We start from the raw sequence: 19,040 nt of genomic DNA, 5'->3' as shown, positions 1-19,040 counted from the left end.
GTAACTAAAATATGTAATGCTGGGGGCAGTGTGTTAGTCAGTTTCATGGAAGGCATGTCCACAGCTGTGGCAAGAACATCTTTTCACCATGATAAGACAAAATAAGTGGTCAGTGACTCAAGGAGAGGTAGTTGATGTTTTTCTCAAAAGATGACTACAGGCACTCTCTGGAATCTGTGGGCAATGCCAATGAGGGCAAAAGTCTGATCTTTTGAAAGGCATCTAAGTGTGTAAGAAGGCAAAAGTCTGGTCTCTTAGAAGCCTTTCTTCACAGTGGCCTTGGAAAAACATGCATCTTTATGTGCCAAATGGAGGAGAGGTGTCTTTCTTCATCCTTCTGGGCTGCGTTTGCTCCCAAAAGTCCTGTGCCCAGCAAGTGGGAACAGATGTGATATTTGATCTGCTCCACAACTGAGCAAATACCGAAGCACAAACACTTGGAACAGTGCTGTAATAAAAACAGTCAACAGGCACAAATGTCCCAACAGTCGTCACATGAGCCATGGGGCCTCTCTCAACATCCCTCCTCGATCCTTGATGCTCGGTCCTCCAGGCTCGTTCCCACTGATCTATAACTAACACTGGATCGACTATCCCATTGTTGCCGCCCCATCATTCTTTATGTAGATCAGTGAGGACCGAGGAAGGATGGGAGGATGTAAGAGAGAATGAGAGGCACCCATGTTGTGGTTCCCCCATCGGTCAGGGGCGAGAGCACTCGACGGGGTCGTCCGAGTCGGGCAGCAGTTGGCAGTTGAAGGGCCAGCTGAGGGAGAAGAGATCCAGGGCCTGGGCACACTGCTGCTCCGCCGCCGAGCACACCGACCAGCACGGCTGCAGCACGCCGCCCCGGGGGCTGCACTGGGGCAGGAACATGCCGCACACCAGCTTACGCAAGGGCTCGAAGCATGCCAGCTCCATCAGCACCTGCATGGGGACACACACACCACTGGTGAGCAGAGCGCAGCACTCTACTGCCATTCCATGGCTGATTTCAAGCATAAGAGTATAACATACAGCATACAGAAATGAAATGTAAGTATCATACATTAATCTAGTCATTATCATATAGATTTTAGTGCTCACCTAGGAATTAGTTTTATTGTTCACAGTGATCTCCATGCACTGACTTTCAGTATAACTTAAATGTATTAATATATCACTGGACTGCAAGATACACCCAGTTACTGAGTTATCATCTATTTGCCAATAATTTCATGACGTATTCAGTTCATTATTTTTACTTAACTTAATTGAGTTTGAGATCAGTTCAGTTCAGAACTATTAAATATCACCTGGCAAATTTTAGACAAATAAGATCGTCACTCCCTATGGATGTAGCCAAAATATTTATGCATGCTTCAATTTTCTCACATATATCATACTGTATTACCTGTTGGGGGCAGGCCAGTGTATCTACCATTAAACCTCTAGAATCTTTGTATAAACAAGCTATAAAAATTCTTGATAAAAAACCATCTCACTACCATCACTGCAATATCCTAGAGAAACACAAATTGTTCAGTTTAGAAAACTTCAGATTGTTTTCAAATTTGTGTTTAGTGTATAAGATCCTACATGGCCTGGCCCCAGCATGTCTATTGGATTTCGTCTGCTACCGCCCCACCAAGTCAATAAGATCCACCAGAATAGCTTCTGTGTATGACTGTAACAAGCCCTTTTACCGCACAACTTTTGGACAATCCTCTTTTTCCTTTACAGCCATCACACAGTGGAATGCAATAACACAGGATATAAGGAGCTGCAATTCCATCAGCAACTTTAAAACGCAATTGAAATGCTCCTTAAAAACTACTCAAACCTGCAATCACTGATTTCTTTCTTTTTCTTTTTTTCTTTTCTTTTTTCATGGTGCTGACAAAATGTGTTGTGAGTGTGAGTGTGAGTGTGAGTGTGAGTGTGAGTATGAGTGTGAGTATGAGTGTGAGTATGAGTATGAGTATGAGTATGAGTATGAGTATGAGTATGAGTATGAGTATGAGTATGAGTATGAGTATGAGTATGAGTGTGAGTGTGAGTGTGAGTGTGAGTGTGAGTGTGAGTGTGTGTTGTGTGCGGGAATGAGAGACTGAGGTGTAGTAGGGGGTTGAACTTTTGTATGTCTGTATGTTTTTTATTACTTTTATTATGTCCTGCCAGGGACTGCAGATGTAAATTAGCCCTAGGCTAACTCTGGTACAATGCATGAAATGGCAACATTTATGTTTGAAATTGTACATGGTCCCTAATAAAAACTAAATTAAAAAAAAAAAAAAAAAAAAAAAGATTGAGGAGGTAGTTCTCTGCAAACATACAGTGGAGCTGGACGAAGTGTTAGCATTACAATGGTATGACCATATCGTTCAAATTGAATTGTTCAGAGAAAGGGTGTTCGCTACAAACGTTCGCTACTGTTTGCCAAACTTTAACGCACCTCTGATGTGTTTGACACTCACCCTGTACTGTTGCAGCATGGCCGCAGCCTCCCTCTGGTCGGCGATGGAGAGCCAGATGTTGGGGAAAGAGGTGAGGTTATAGGACAGACCCTGGCACATCTGCACCTCTATTGGCTCACAGGATGACGCTGAGGAAGCACGGAACAGGTTGATCACTTAACGGTTATATTACAAGCACTTAAACATGTGTTTTTTTATGTTGTGTGATCCAACCAGTATAATTGAATTGGATGAAGACTTCTTTCTGTCCAGCAGTCTCCATATAATGGTCCATTAAATATGTTTCAATAAAGCAATAACTTTCCATGATATAGCAGCCTCTAGACTCAATGGCCCCATTCACACCTGGTCTAATGCCAAGTGTGTGCGTACTGCATTTGAGATCCGATACCTCAGACCGCATTCCAAGGTGGTCTGAGACAGATGTGTCTGCATAATGTTACAGTTACCACATCTGAAGCTGCCTTCTAAATTGATATCTCCTGCATGATCCAACGCCTTACATTAAAGCCACACACTACCAACTTTACTTTCATAATAGCCTAAGATCTGTTTAAAAGGTTTATCTGAATTGTTTAAATAGAATGAGACTATAACAAATGGCTAAATACACTACTCACAAAAGATTAGGGATATCTGACTTTCGGGTGAAATTCAATGTTTTTGTACAGAAAGTACAGAAACATTGAACTGTTGGACAGAAAAGGTCCACCTCTAAAGGTTATAGTGGATTTTAGGTTTATCCTGAAATTTCACTCGAAAACCGAATATCCCTGACTTTTTTGTGAGTAGTGTATGACATGAATATACAGTAGATATGACCAAAAACCCATATCACTGTGGTACGGAGCAGCTCAGAAGAGATATAGGCATGTGTTCTCACTGATGGGGGGATACGTGGAGTTGGCACAGTCCAGCTCGTCTGCTCCATCAGCGCAGTCGTTCCAGCCGTCACACAGCCACTGTGGGTGCAGACACTCCCCGCTGCCACAGGCAAACTGAGCTGAGCTACAGGTCCCTGAGGTACAGGAGAACGAGCACACTCTCACAACACTTACTTCTGGACAGGATGCACACTCTACATGCAACAGACTACCTAAGGTGTATTTGTGTACTGAAATTTCTTTTTGCCAGGAATACATTTTGTATAATGCATAGGTAATGGGACTAAATGTGTTTTCTACTCTAATTAGAGTTCTTTACACTCCAGTTAGATCGAAGTGGCAAGAAGTTACATTCAGAGGTTAGAAAATGGAGCATTACTTCTTGTAATTACTTACATTACTTACATTACTTACTTCATTAACTCTGTTATAGCTTAACTTAACTGTGACCCCCCTGAACAGTTTGTTTCCATCCTTTATGGAGAGAAGGTCGTTTCAGGAGCTTCACAAACATTGGGACTCACGCTCTGAGAGAGGAATGGCCTGGTAGGAAGCGTAGAAGCCGCTGTCCGCCACGCCCTCGTCGGCCACAAACACCACAGTCATCACGGTCCCTGAAGAGGTCAGATCTGGAGGGAGTCCTGATCCACAGTACCTATAGCAGCACAGGATTCTGGGTAATCCCTCAATATGCATTACTAGACAGAGTCAGAAGGCATATCTGTCTTGTGTAATCCACTGACTATTTATCCATGGTATTCTTGAATTTCCCCTTGGGGATCAATAAAGTATCTTTCTATCTATCTATCTATCTATCTATCTATCTATCTATCTATCTAATTTACGTACGTGTACGGAAAGTGTTTTCGCTGATATGAAGGCAGAATAACAAACATTTCAGATAGAAATCAAGGGACAGATAAAGGAACAGATAAAGGGACAGAGAAAGAGCATTTATTTTAGGACAAGGAAGATTGGAAAGGGTTAGAAGAAGAACACAAACAACAATGAAGACAAGTCCAAAGGTCAACAAGCTCAATAGGCCCAGAAGAGGAAGTAGCGCTGATAGATGTCTTACCGGCCAAGAACACTGTCGTCCCCAGTGTCAGCGCTGTCGTGCACCTCGACATAGTCAAACTCACAGACGTCTTGCGTTTCCAGGCTGAAGTTACGGAAATTCAACCTGATGACATGGCCCTCCTCCACAGATATATGCCAGGTGCACAGCTGCACACACAGATATGCAATCATTCTCTAAAAGATCCTACAGTCAGCATTACTGTAAGATAGAAGACCAAAGAACTGCAAGCAATACACAGAAATATATGAAGCCAACAAGTAGGCGTCTGACAAAACCTCACATCATTTTAAGTACTGTAACTGTCTGCAATTTTAAGTAAGTGTTTGCATTGGCCTTAAGGTGGTGCTTGTGAGCAATACCATTTTGAAACCAAACTTGACAACCTTGTCAGAGTGGTCAAAGGGAATGATCAATAATGAAGGGGCATAGGGAGTCAAACAAGCCTGGCTATGATTGTGTTTACCATACCTGTTGGTGAGGATAGGGCTTGGGGTGATTTGGACTAGAGAAGGAGCCGGACAATCCAGTCTTCTGGCCACCACATTCTAAGAGGAAAGTAAAAAGATGAGACTATAAAATGAAACTATAGTTTCATCTCAAAATGACTTGAGATGAAAGTATAAACAAGAGTAAGTTAATTATCACATCTCACTTATACAGCCATAGGCCATTAATATCAGAGACCAGAATTGATCCTCTGCATTATCCATGAGTTCACAGAAAGGACATAACACAAATGAGTGTTATGAGCCTACAAAAGACCCTGTATCTACCTTTGTGCTTGTGACTGCAGTTCGCCTCATCAGACTGGTCCTGGCAGTTCGGTTGACCATCGCAAACAGACACCGGCAGGAGACAACGACCATTGTCACACATAAACTCTTCCCTGGAACAGCTCTCTGAAGGTAAGTACAACACACACACAAACACACAAACAAACACACACACAATCGCTTACATATACACTTCCATACATAAAACCAAGAAAACAGTGACATTGCCATCCAATATTTTGACTCCTTGCTCTATTATGTGAGAGTAATTTTCCATTCAGTGTTCAACAGTGTGTCAGTGTTCAGTGCCACAACAGATCCTCAAGACATTCATTCCACTCCTGTACATCTCCATCCCCCCTACACTCTCTGGGGCAGATTTATTTAAACATAATGGTAATCTGCAGATAAGATTGGGTGATTACGAGTTTTAGTGCATACCAACAGCTTATCAGTCTACCATTCATAATACAGATCGAGAGCAGGGCCAGGAAGAGAAGCTTATTAACACTTGCGTAACAACGCTGCGAGGGTTTCAGCACCTAAGAGTGAGTGAATCGCTTCCTAATATACACCACTGCCTGGCAAGCCAAGGTTATGTGTCCAAATAATGAGACTAACCACTGCTAATAAATTAATGCCATGCTGACAAGCTCGCTGAATCCACACTACCCTGACATGTGCACTGTATTCTTGTACATTTTGTTGGCCTACAAATCTGCTACTTAGCAATATGATAGGCGTACCTCATTTTAATGTGTATGTAAGTCCATGTATGTCCCTCCCTATTCTGCCAGAGTTGCCATTATACTCACTCTGGCCAGGTGAAATGGAATGGTACTGGGCGGTGAAACCATTTCTCGCGATGCTCCCGTCTGACCGAAAGCTGACCCACACTGTGCTGCTGTTGGTGTTGACTGTGGGAGGGGACACATTACCACAGAACCTAAGAAGTAAAGATAAGTTACTCTAATTAGAATTACTGGCACAGGGTGAATGGCTTCCATATCACATTCCCTCAGCCTTCATAATATCGAACAGGGTATTCTTAATATGAAATTGTTTGTTTGGCATTACACAATGTTAAAGGTCACACATGTTCTGTTCACCCAAGAAATAGTAATACCTGATAGGCTGGTAAACCCAGTCTGATCTACCAGCGGTTTGGATTTCGCCCTGCAGCTCAGGCTGGAAACCTGCACATCTATCTCTCCTGCTTCCTGTCAATGTTTGTTCAATCACAAACTGGCTTATTCACCAGTGTACCCGAATCGTTTGATTGGTTGAAGGACTATCCAAGCGTACGGAGTCATTTTTAACTATGCCCATTGATCACGCCTCTTGTGCAGTAGAGATACAGCGCAGATTCCCCAGACTAATGCTCAATTTTTAAAGATTGAGCTTAGTATGGTGATAGCCAGACTAAATACCTGCTGCTGTATATGATTTCCCTTTTTAGTAAAGCAATGAACACAATGTGTGTTTTTCAAATGCTTGAGACAGTAAAGGAAAGGGCTGTTTGTTCCCCTCACCTGGTTACAGTGGATGTCTGCTCGGTCTCCTCTCGAATCTCAAGCCAATCAAACAGGCAGGGCGATGGGCCCTCGATGTCCAGCGATGACACATGGAGCTGCACGAGGCTTGGGGGTGGCACCCGAATCACCCACACACATAGCAAATCGGGGGGATATGAGCCCGGGTGGTTAGGAGAGCTGAATGTGCCACCGAGGTCTGCCAAGACACCCCCGCATTCTAGAGACACAAAACCATGGAAGGTGTGACTGTGTGATCTGACCGCCACTGAACGCCTCGTTAGTCTGTTCCTTTCAGTGGACAAATACAGTATAAGACAATTCATAGCAACAGTATTTCACAAAGAATATTTCAGAGCTTGGTTCTTCCCCCTTAGCAGTGAATATCTGGCTAGTATTAGCCTCCACTTAATATTGATTATAATGCGAGTATCAGTAGTACTAGTATTAGCCTCCACTTAATATTGATTATAATGTGGTATGGTATCAGACAACCTTGGTCTTCCTTTGTTTTACATCCAGTCTCACTGTATGAAATTCCCACCCAGCATTTATTTTCTTTTTAAATCTATTAGCCTTAACATCCAGCTGGCTATTCACACATAGCTCTAACAGACAGAACAAACATGTACTGGTAGGGGAGGTGGGGTCTTTCCCAGTGAGAGTTGGCATCGGGCTGTGAGTGACGGAGTAGGTGGTGGGTCTTGGTGGGGTGTTGTGTGGAACTCCATCTCCACTCCACGAGTCTAAAGGTGTCACCAGGCCAGGTTCTGAGGTGGGTCCATTTAGTTCTGTTTTAGAAATCAGATTGGCCACACTGATAAAGCAGCCTTGCAGTCTACTTCAATACATTATATATAAAAGTACAGTAAAATCTACATCTCTCTGTAGCTGCATCTATCTGTTGCATCTCTATGAACCTTAAAGGTAGTATTTAGACTGGCCGACTTGTTTCTTTGGTTGTGAATATTTTGACTATTGTTGCTGAACAACTGCAGGTAACTGGTAGAGAGAATATAATTTAAACACTCTCTCACTGCGCATGGTGATTGCTCAATGACACTTTCGGGAAACGCAGTCCGAGTTAATGTTTTTCAGAAAGAATCAATGTATCAGTGTGGCATATTTCATGGCTAAAATACTGAATACATGAAGTTAATGGCTTTTGCAAACTAAAATAGAATAATCCTCAACACATCCACAAAATGCATGTCATATAATATCCATACAGTTCATAAGGTTAAAAAACTAAAATCCTCAACTCACGAGTGAGAATGAGAATCAGAGTGAGCCCCAAAGCTGTCAGGAGAAGTGATGCTGCCGCCAGAACCACCACAGCTCCCCAGCTACACCATGGCCCTCTCAGGCGGACCACACAAGGACTCAGCATCCCATTACCTTGTGCGACATGACAAGAGGAAAACAGGAAATGTCACCCACACATTAGGCACACAATAACCGGCCTTAAGTTAAAACACACAGCAAATAGGCTAAACAAAGCAGATAAAAAGAGTGAACAAAGCTAATTTTTTTACAAAAATGAAGTCCTTTTTACTCAAAGTAGTTATCTGTCGAAGAATTGTTATTTTTGGTGAGACAGTCTAAGGACATGGCCTGTCGGTCTATCACAATAGTGGGCCTCACTTGTTTCAGGGGTCTTATTGACCTCTGGTGAGGAAACGTGAGTTTTGAATTCTTGCCGTGTTTCCTCTCTCTCATTTTCCGGCTCGAAGGCAGGATTGCAGTAAACATTCTGAAAATTGCAACAAAGTGTTAGAAAGACTTTAAAAAAAACACCCTTAAAAGTAGTCCTGTGGACAAATGATATATGAAATAAGATGTTGTTCAACAGCAATGCAGTGATGCATGGTCTACCTTATATATATCAGATTCTGATTCTAAAGATATTTCTGTCAGATCAGTCATCTTCGCTTGAGGAAGAGGAAGGAATTGAGGAAGATATCCGTAAGTGATCCAGCTGGGCGGTATCACAGCAGTCAACACAAGACATTAAATCGCTTGTGCTAAATTAAACAATGCTTCAGAAAAGGATATTCTGAGGAATTCACAGCCGTCTGTGTGGTGTCCTCCTGTTGTTTCGGAGCCATTGGTATTTGGTTCAGTCCCATCAATCCCATGTTCAGTGACAGTTTAGTCTATTCGTCCATTGGATCAAGACGTCCGATGTTAAGGCCACGGGCAGCTTCACAGTGCCAAACAAACCACTGACCATCGTAGTTCTATTTAGTCCATATAGTCGCAAATGAAAAAGCCATCTCTATCATCCTTGAGTTGATATACGACTAGACAGTTTCACTAGACTGCATTTTTTTAGGCTGAATTGTCCAATTGTATTTTGAGGCAGAATTGTCCAATTGTCCCACTGTTTTTATGGCCCTGTAAGTAGGCTGCTTGGTCTCTCAGTGTGAGGTGGACCTTTCTCCTCCTGGGTGTGTGATTTGCCATTAGAAAGGTAAAGACCTCCTCAGTTGAAGCAAAGCCGAGTCAGCTGAGAGGAATGAGAGGGCCAAAAGCGGGGGGGGGGGGGGGGCAGGGGGCTCGGCCTACAACTAATGCCTTGTAATGATCTTCTAATCCCAAACTTTACACACACACACACACACACACACACACACACACACACACACACACACTCACTCACACACACACACACTTTCTCTCTCTCTCTCTCTCTCTCACACACACACACACACACACAAAGACACAAAGAGTGACAGAGAGTAATGTGAATGCTATTTCAACCGAATTATGTCCTTTCAACCTAATATATTTTCCAGTTTAAAATTCATGTTTTGTGTGTGTGTGTGTGTGTGTGTGTGTGTGTGTGTGTGTGTGTGTGTGTGTGTGTGTGTGTGTGTGTGTGTGTGTGTGTGTGTGTGTGTGTGTGTGTGTGTGTGTGTGTGTGTGTGTGTGTGTGTGTAAATGGGGGGTAGGGGGAAGGTTTTGGGTTTTGATAATGATTATGATTATAATTACAAGGGGAAAGTTGTTGTCACTGGAAAAGACAACACAATTCAGTCAACAATAAAAAAAGAAGGGGGATGTCTCCAGTGTTGCTCAATATGACCAGTTAATATGTAAACCTTCCTCAAATATAACAGTCTGTGATAGAAGCTGAAATGCTGCAGTCTAAGCAGGGACATCAGGGACAACACTGACATCAGGACAGAGGACTGCCCCCAAGACAAGCTGGCCATGAAGCTGTTCAGCGTTCTCCTTCTGTGTTTAACCTTGCTGCACACCACTTTTTCTGATGGTAAAGCTCATTTCAAGTGATCATGTCTGCGTTGTTGTTGCCGAAATGATTGCTGTTGTTGCTGTTGATACTGTATGTCTTTTCAGAAGTGATAGATTTCTTATTTATGAAAGAGATATGACATGTTGGAGTGATGGTGTTTGCCAGAAGATGAGTAATTAGATCAGATAAAAATGCAAAATGCAAAGAAAAAGCTTTTTCAGTACACAGTGAAACATCAAACAATGTGACATTGCTTTCTTTAAACTGTTGTTAAATTTACTCTGATATGTTTTGATTACAGATTATTACGACTACGGACCGACAGAGTGTAAGACGTCCGAGTCTATCGTTGGAGGCACGGTTGAATACTCTGACGGGGGAAATGAATTCAGTGTCCTCACGTACAAGTGTCCCTCTGGGTTCGAGCCCTACCCTGTGACCACCAGAAGCTGTGCAGATGGAGAATGGTCCAGCATGTCCTCAACCAGCGGCACCCCTGTGGACAGAGCTGAGTGCAAAAGTAATTTGGGAGTGGGGAGGGGAGGGGAGGGAAAGTGGGGTAAAGTTAAAGTGACGTGTGAATGATGGTTGGAGTTGTTAGTGGTCAGCTCATTTTTTTATCACACAGGGCTGTGAGGTCGCTGAATTGTAATTAGTGTCTTGGAACCAGTTGATATTAAGCACTCTTCTTATTTAGATAATGGGAGGAAGTAGAGAAATTCCCAACACATTTGTTTTGTAATATGAAATGAAGCACGCACAATGACTCCATCTTATTGTCTTGTAATAGAATGCTGTGAATTACGATTGTAATTGTGTGTGTGTGTGTGTGTGTGCGTGCGTGCGTGCGTGCGTGTGTGCGTGCGACCGTGCGTGCGTGCGTGCGTGTGTGTGTAATCTTTCATGCATGATTATCCCCTACCCATTTTGGAAGAGCTGGCACCAGACGATGAGGAGGATTCCATGGAAGAGGAAATGAACTGCTCCATATCGCAGACCATCAGCAAAGGTCAGGTGTCCTACTCCAAAGGGGGCATGAAGGGCAGCGTCCTGATCTACACGTGCCCAGAGAACTACGCCCCTTACCCGGTCAGCCAGCGTGTGTGTGGGCGAGATGGCGAATGGACTCCTATGAGGCAGCCCAGCGGGAGGCCTGTGTCCAGAGCTACGTGTAAAGGTGTGCTGGACGTCTGAAGGTTCTCTTGAGCCAGATATGTAAAATGTTTTTTTGATAAAAACACTGGCGTGTTGTATAATAATAATTACAATGTTATTGTGTTGTTCCGTCTTTGTGAAACTCTTTGTCTGTCTATCCTGGAGTGGTCTGCTTTTAGCTTGTGTATTTCTAACTGAAAAAATGGGACATAGTCTTAAATATTTTGACAATGGTATGGAGAATCACACATGCTATGATGTTCACAGATGCCCAATGCTTTCTCTCTCTCTGTCTCTCTCTCTCTCTCTCTCTCTCTCTCTCTCTGTCTCTCTCTTTCTTTCTCTCTCTTTCTTTCTCTCTCTTCATGTATTCCTCTCAGAAATACTGTGTCCTGCTCAGCTGCAGCTGGACAATGGGGACATAACGCCCCGACCGCAGTGGTTCAAGGTGGGAGAGAATCAGACATTCTCGTGTGACGGTGGCTACAGCTTGGCAGGGTCAGCTGTGCGCACATGCACCGTATGGGGAGGCTGGACGGGTGAAACCCCTATATGTGACGATCAGGGTGAGCGAGCAATCAAGTACAAGCCAAGACCTTATGACACAAGATGAGTGTGTTTAAAATACAAGATCAAACAGAGAACCATTCATTCAACCTTTATTTATTCTCGGAGTGTCATTGAGGGTAGCCCTCGTTTTCAAGGAAGCCGAGACAAAAAGATATTTTAGCGCATTTAACATGCACAGAGTGCAACCCAAAGCGCTTTACACACAAGACATCGATAAATGCTGTGAAACAAAAGATGCTTGAACCACAATGGGTAACTTCACACATACAGAAGAGCAACAACATATAACAGTCTGGCTTCTGGAGACAAAACTCTGGACAGAGTATTAGTCTTTTCAGCAGAACTATCCAGGGTTTTCAGTTTTCAAACTGTTTTCATGTTTTGTCCTTCATTGTAGCGGATGATTGCACCAATCCCGGTGTCCCACCTGGGGCTCAGCGGTCGGGCAGTCGTTTCCGGATCGGGGACAAGGTGCAGTTCAGATGTGACCTGAAACTCGATCTGCTGGGCAGCGCCGAGAGAGTGTGTCTCGAGTCCAGAGAGTGGAGTGGGGCACCGGCCCGCTGCCAGGGTTAGGGCCTGCTAGCATGGTGCCATCACCAGTGTCCAGCTCATACATGCACCCACATTTGGGTGACCAGACGTCCCCGGTTTCAGGGGACAGTCCCTGTTTTTGGATGCCTGTCCCTGGGAAAATACAGAAAAATTACTTACTGTATGTCCCCGTTTTTTTAAAAAAAGATAAAACTTGTATGTATTTCAGTCAGATTGATAGTCCAGTTTTTGGGATTATGTCCCCAGTTTTGGTCTCGGACATCTGGTCACCTTAACCCACATAGATGTATCTGCTGAACTCACGATTGATATATAGAAGGGGATCCTGATACTGTTACGCTTGTGGGCACCCAGCACATGAACATTAAAATACTTGATGTGTATATTTAAATGTTAATGTCAGAAAAAACTGAATACCATAACCCATGCGTTGTTCCTCTTCTGACAGCTTGGTATGGTTTTGATTCTCCCAACACTGTGGCCCAGGCGATGGGAGGATCCCTATCATCTATCATGGACTATTCTTCTCCTGAGTTTAAAAAGAAAGGTAACATAAGCTCAAATATATACAGTAATTTCCCGACTTTTAGCCGCGGCTTATACATTGATTTTGCAAAATGTATTTCGCTATGAGGTTAAAACAGGGGGGCAGTTAATATGGTGTTAATATGGTTTTGTTTCTTTTAACTTGCATAAAGCACTATCCTGCGGCTTACACACAATGCGGCTTATATGCGGGAAATTACTGTATGTTATGTTCATATGTTTTAGACTTATAAAATGGCAACGTCACATTGAAAGGTCAGATGGATTCAAACGCGAGCAGAAATCAATCCGCTGCAATCAGAGAATCTGGGTCAGATCCGTTATGGGGTCAAGCAGTATCTGGGCACCTCTGGTCTGCTAAATGAAAATGAATAAATGGTTGATGGGCTCTTTCTCTGTCCTCCCTCCATTGTTTAATGGAGAAGCTAAATAAAGGAGCTGAGGTCAGTTGAGGAGTTCAATCCGTTCAAGTCACATCTCACTGATTTGTCAATTGTTTGGGGCCATGAATCATGGAGTGAACAAAACAACAAAAAAGGGACAGGATTTTAAACTAGACAAGGTGAGCACCTCTCTGGTGCTCTATCGCCATCTGCTGGTCAAAACCAAGTACTGGTATGATCAACTATATTCATGCATCTACAACGAGAAGTTACAGTATGTGAAAATGAAAGAATGCAAATAAGATGTGAGATGTAAATGAGTTATAAATTAGTCCATATGTGTTTATGGAATTTAGACTATTTATGATTTGGATATGTGCTTTGTGTTTGAGTTCTACTGCTAAAGCCCTGAGTCGGCTACTGGAAGTAGCTATCACCCTTTAGGAATGTAAATGGCTTTTCTGTGTCTCCCTCTGTGTGTGTCTGTGTGTGTGTGTGTGTGTGTGTGTGTGTGTGTGTGTGTGTGTGTGTGTGTGTGTGTGTATGTGTTTGTTTGAGTGTTTGTGGGTATGCGTGCGTGTGCATGTGTGCATGCATGCACTTGCGAGTGTGGGTGTTAACCCAAATGATCTTTGACTTTTCCAGCCAAAAACTATGGGAGGATCTTGCAAGTAAATAAGGGACACGGACGCCTCAATGTATTCATTCTGATTGACAACTCCGGCAGCATCAGTCAGGAGCATTTTGAAGAGGCAAGGAGTGCAGTTGCCAGCCTCATCCGCAAGGTACAGTTGGTGCCATGCTTTGTCTTACACAAGCTGATTTAGCACTAGATATGAGTCAAAGTTACATGTGTCTGATTAGTGTAACTGAAGTTCAAATGCCTTTCAGCTGGACAGTTATGAAGTCACCCTAAAATTCCACATCGTCTCCTTCGCATCCACAGCCAAAGTGATCGCGGCCATTACTAGTTTCGACAGTGACCAAGCATCTCAAGTTCTGAGCAAACTTATGGATTTTAAATATGAAAGTAGGTTTTCCTTTTTGAATACATGTTGATGTCAGTCCGTGTATTTTTTCAGGCAAATGACTTAAAAGCAAAAACAGTTAATTTTTATTCAGCCCTTTCAATTGAGTATTTTCTGTCCTTTAAAACATGTGAACCAAGCCAATATAGGCCTACACTGTTAAGGAAGCAAGGACAATTATTCTAGTAACTCAGTTTCCCTCTCAATTTCAGGTCATGGAAACAAAAAAGGAACCAACATTCAGAGTGCTCTGAAGAGTGTTTATGAACAATTGTCATTACTGAAGACCAGAAAAGTAGGATTTAATGAAACTGCAAACGTTATTCTCATTACAACTGATGGTAAATTCAGATTGAAAGAATTTGGCAACCACACTTATCGAAAATTTGGTTGTGCTTTCTGTTATTTTTGGCAAAACCATCAAGGTAGATATAAAGTGAGGTGAAGTGTAGCAGCATTAACATCTCTCTCTCTGTGTGTGTGTGTGTGTGTGTGTGTGTGTGTGTTTCTTTTCCATCTTAAGGTCAGTCAAACACAGGAGGCAGTCACAAGTCCGTACTACTTCAAATTCGTGACCTGTTTGGTTATACGTCACTCACAGATCATACAGAGGAAAGCCTCCTTGGTCAGTCACATTTACAACTGCTAAATATGTCTAACAAACCCAGTGAATTTTGCTGCTGAATAAACAGAGCATTTATTGAATATAACATTTAACATTTTAGAAATTCTGTTTACAATTATGAGAATCTGCTGTGTTCCACATACTTTTCAATACTTAGACTATACCTCCAGGGAATGTGTATCTAATATACTGTATGATCTGTAAAGATCGTTATAAGTGCTGTTTTGTTTTGCATAATTCCTATGTATCTTTGTCAACAACGTTTTGCCTAAATGTTTTGTGGTTGAATTATTTGGTTGGCTTCTTGGTTCAGTAATGTTTATTCTTGAGTCATACTTATTATGTTCCATGCCTGTCTGAGAGTCTTGCTTTTGGTAACCTCTACAGGTCACCGGTAGTGTATCTAGTACTAAATATCTTTGTCTTACCTCTGAAGATGTGTACGTGTTCGGTGTCGGACAAGATGTGAACAAGAAGGAGCTCAATGACCTTGCTTCCAAAAAGAGGGGGGAAGAACACGTGTTCCTTCTGCAGGACTACAAACAACTCGGAAAGGTCTTCAACAAAATGATCAGTGGGTGCAGTATCAACGTGTCAGATATTCTAATGGCTAGCAGTACCACCAAATGGTAAATGTTCCCCCTTGTTTTTCCAGGTGACAAGGCAGTGACTATGTGTGGTGTGGCCAGGGAGGAAGAGGGGGGTGGAAAAAGCTCATCAGAGACAAGGCCTTGGCATGTCCATGTCAGATGGGTATGTGTACTGTATGTGTTGCCATGCAAGCTTTTGCAGTGTTTACAGAGGAATACTGTATCACTCTGCACTACTTGGCATTTAGCAAAAGGATATATTCAAATATATTTGGGGTTAAATACTTTATTTCCCTCCTAGGAAAGTTGTGCTAAATGTATGTGATGCTAAGACATTCATGACAATAGAGAAATAGTTTGATGGAAAATATTTACCTTCACATATTAAACGTGTTTATTTTTTAAATGTCACTAATATAGACTATCAGTGTCAGTGTGTACCATAACCACATACTGTACAGTAGGTGCACACAAAAGAGACAGTAATTAAGGTTAATGTAACTTAAATGTTAAAATGCTAAATGTTAATAGCTTAAATGTAAATGTTGCTGTAAGTTGCTTTGAGTAAACGCATCTGCCAAAATGTAATGTTAAATAAGGTTAAGGTATGCTTTAAAATAATTGTCCAGTCACACATAAAACATCCCCTGCTGAGTATAACTGCACTGGACTCACCCTGGGTAAGGTGTCTGATGTTCAAAAAGATCAGAAACACCTGAAGACCCCTAGGATACCTGACTAATAAAGCATCTCTCATCTTTCAAGAAGGAAGTCCTAACCCTGTTCTGTCCACGCAGGATGGGAAAGTGTGCCAGGGCTCTCTGCTGTCTCCATTATGGGTCCTTACAGCAGCACACTGTCTGACTATACCCACTCTGAGTGGGGGCAATAAGACTGCTGTTGCTAAAGATGTGGAAGTTACAACTGGTCAGTGATTATTATTCATCATTATTATTATATATATATATATATATATATCAAGTATCTTGATTTTAATTGTTAAATGTACAGACAATTTTGAAGACCGAGATAAGAGAGAGTTTTCCTTTTATGGTCTGCTAACTGAGCAAGCTATATGGGCACAATGAATTCCAAATGAATGTTCCCAGTGGCTGCATGGCAACAGAAGAAAACATGCCAAATCCATGCTATCACCCACATGCTCTTTTTTTGCTATGATACTCAGGGACAAATGCACTTTTGAAAGCAGCAGACTTCATCATACATCCACACTACAATGTTAGAGGGCTTCAGGCCAAGAATGTGAAAGAGTTTTATGACTATGACATAGCCTTAATAAAAATGGAGAAGAATATATCAGCGTCGTACCAGACAAGGTAGGCACCAATGGATATGGAAAAAATATATAATTATTGCTGCATGCAGTATACCCACGTAAGTGTTTCATTCATTATTTTTAACACCTTATGATAAGTCCTACTGTAGGTGTTCATGTCTTACAAATGTCTGAGTTGGACAAACATGAATAACTGGCATTCCATGTCCCATAGGCCCATCTGTTTACCCTGCACGGTGCCTTCAAGTCGAGCTCTTAAAATGGTCAACTCCACCTGTGCCCAGCATGGTAAGATATCACTATTCTTTTTTCCGTGGTCAAGCTATCCTCTTGGTGGCACAGCTACAAGTCACTCCCTATCAGCCCACATATTTTAGCCCTACCTTCTGAACACTGTACCATGTCACCCACTTCATTCTCTGACTTTGATTAGATTTGATTTTCCAGTCGTTTACTTTCACCAGTAAATTGTTTTTACACATAAAACTTGAATGAACTTAAATTAACCTGAATGTGAACACGCGTGCGAATGCAGAGAGCGCTCTATTGGATCTGAGCGAGACACAGGCCCACTTCATGAGCAAGAATAGTGATGGGATGAAACGGATGCAGACCCACATCCAGCTGGGTGATGAGAGGGTATGTTATCATCAGGTTCACTATTAGTTTCCATTCCTTACAGTGTCCATTTTCTTTTTTTCCTATTTGTTGTGGTTGCCCAGTCTATAGGTGACAGAGTGGTCCAATTATTATCATTGTGTGATTTCTGTAGCGTCCTGAGTGCCTTGAGATGGTTAAGGGCACTTTCTCCCAGGACACAAATGCCACTGTGACGGACGTCGTGACTGACAGGTTCATGTGCACCGGAGGATCAAAAGCACATAAAGATGATGTGTCCTGTCAAGGTAACTAGATAGACACTCAAAATCACACACATTATTTTACATACACACACACACACACACACACACACACACACACACAAACACACAAACACACACACACACACATACATACACACACCAATACACACCAACTACTGTAGGGAGCCCTAACTGCCAATGCCTTTATCTTATCTATACTTAATGATCTAATACTTACAATGCTTATTATTATAATAATAATAATAATAATAATAATAATAATAATAAGCATTGTAAGTATAAGATACATTTAATAATATAATATACATATATTACATTTTATTTATAAAGCACCTTTCAAGACACCCAAGGTCGCTTCACAAAATGAAATTGAAAATACAGACAATTACAAACACAAAATAGCCAGGTGCCAGACAGAGCAGCGTATTCGCACAGCGTTCCTGTTGGCACCATAGGGGTAGGCACAGACATCAAGACGCAGATATTCGACAAGCAATTTACTCTCTATACTTGCCGTATGGAGCACACTCTGTAACAGAACGACTTTCAGAATTTGTTATATTCTTACAACATTTTGTGGATGGCTGAGGTATTTCATATTTTCAGGTGATTCTGGAGGTGCTTTGTTCCTTCGTAAGAGGATGCGCTATTTTCAGGTGAGTGAGGATGACTAATACACACGATGGAACTTGTTACCTCGATGAGACCTATCAATATTATCAGTAGCACCAAAGAGCACGAGTAATTCATGCTCGGAAAATATATACTTTATAAATCGACAAATTGTTTAATGTAATACAATACAAAAAAAAAGTTCAGCATGTCTAAAGCTGATTAAGAGCTTTTCTTCAGCAGAGTGCTAGGTTGAACACTACATTTCATACTATGCACCTAGAATACTGTATATGCTGTCTGATCTTCCAGGTCGGAGTTCTCAGTTGGGGCACTATTGACGTTTGTAAAACGGGAAAAAACCCTCCTAACGCTCGGGACTTCCACATCAGCCTCTTCTCCTTGATGCCCTGGCTTCGGAGACACCTCCACCGGGACCTGGCATTCCTGCCCACTGAGAACTGACCCAGACACAGTCAAGGATAAGGGCAAGGGCCATGCTGGCACAAAGCAGACCACAGAGTGGATCGCTTACCTGGCATTCGGTCATGTAAAGTGGGCTATTCAAAACACAGCCTTGTCAGTAATAAAACATTACTTTTGTAGTACCAATCTACAAAAAAAGAATACTCTCTGTTAAAAGTTCCCTTCCTTCAGTAGTCAAATAGTTTTCTTATTTTTGTCTGTTGGCAACAATAAATTCATAATGAATTACTATTGTTTTCTAACAGTATTGTATATGCACACTCTCTCTCTCTCACACACACTCACACACACACACACACACACACACACACACACACACACACA

The 19,040-nt window shown here is 42.1% G+C and overlaps 2 protein-coding genes across 2 annotated transcripts; one reads left to right on the top strand and one right to left on the bottom strand.

Moving 5' to 3' along the window:
* Positions 1-560: 560 nt before the first annotated feature.
* On the bottom strand, positions 561-7,770 carry mfrp (membrane frizzled-related protein). The gene is made up of 11 exons (XM_062551940.1): positions 7,764-7,770; positions 7,359-7,517; positions 6,735-6,946; positions 6,010-6,163; positions 5,195-5,320; positions 4,890-4,966; positions 4,419-4,567; positions 3,865-3,995; positions 3,340-3,474; positions 2,457-2,584; positions 561-927 (listed from the first exon to the last, which is right to left on the bottom strand). Exons 1-11 carry the CDS (start codon positions 7,768-7,770, stop codon positions 703-705), a joined length of 1,503 nt encoding a protein of 500 aa, XP_062407924.1. The 3' UTR covers positions 561-702.
* Positions 7,771-9,843: 2,073 nt separating this feature from the next.
* si:ch1073-280e3.1 (complement C2) lies at positions 9,844-18,945 on the top strand. The gene is made up of 19 exons (XM_062551725.1): positions 9,844-10,003; positions 10,287-10,505; positions 10,920-11,162; positions 11,521-11,706; positions 12,108-12,281; positions 12,714-12,812; positions 13,840-13,979; positions 14,086-14,224; positions 14,435-14,563; positions 14,746-14,847; positions 15,284-15,421; positions 15,503-15,600; positions 16,235-16,364; positions 16,624-16,774; positions 16,949-17,022; positions 17,270-17,373; positions 17,507-17,639; positions 18,225-18,274; positions 18,543-18,945. The coding sequence occupies exons 1-19, from the start codon at positions 9,943-9,945 to the stop codon at positions 18,693-18,695; spliced, it is 2,523 nt and encodes an 840-aa protein (XP_062407709.1). The 5' UTR covers positions 9,844-9,942; the 3' UTR covers positions 18,696-18,945.
* The last annotated feature ends 95 nt before the right edge of the window (positions 18,946-19,040 follow it).

This window comes from Sardina pilchardus, chromosome 13 (assembly GCF_963854185.1).
Source record: "Sardina pilchardus chromosome 13, fSarPil1.1, whole genome shotgun sequence".
NCBI classification, from domain to species: domain Eukaryota; kingdom Metazoa; phylum Chordata; class Actinopteri; order Clupeiformes; family Clupeidae; genus Sardina; species Sardina pilchardus.
This window is presented reverse-complemented; position numbering and strand designations above follow the sequence as displayed.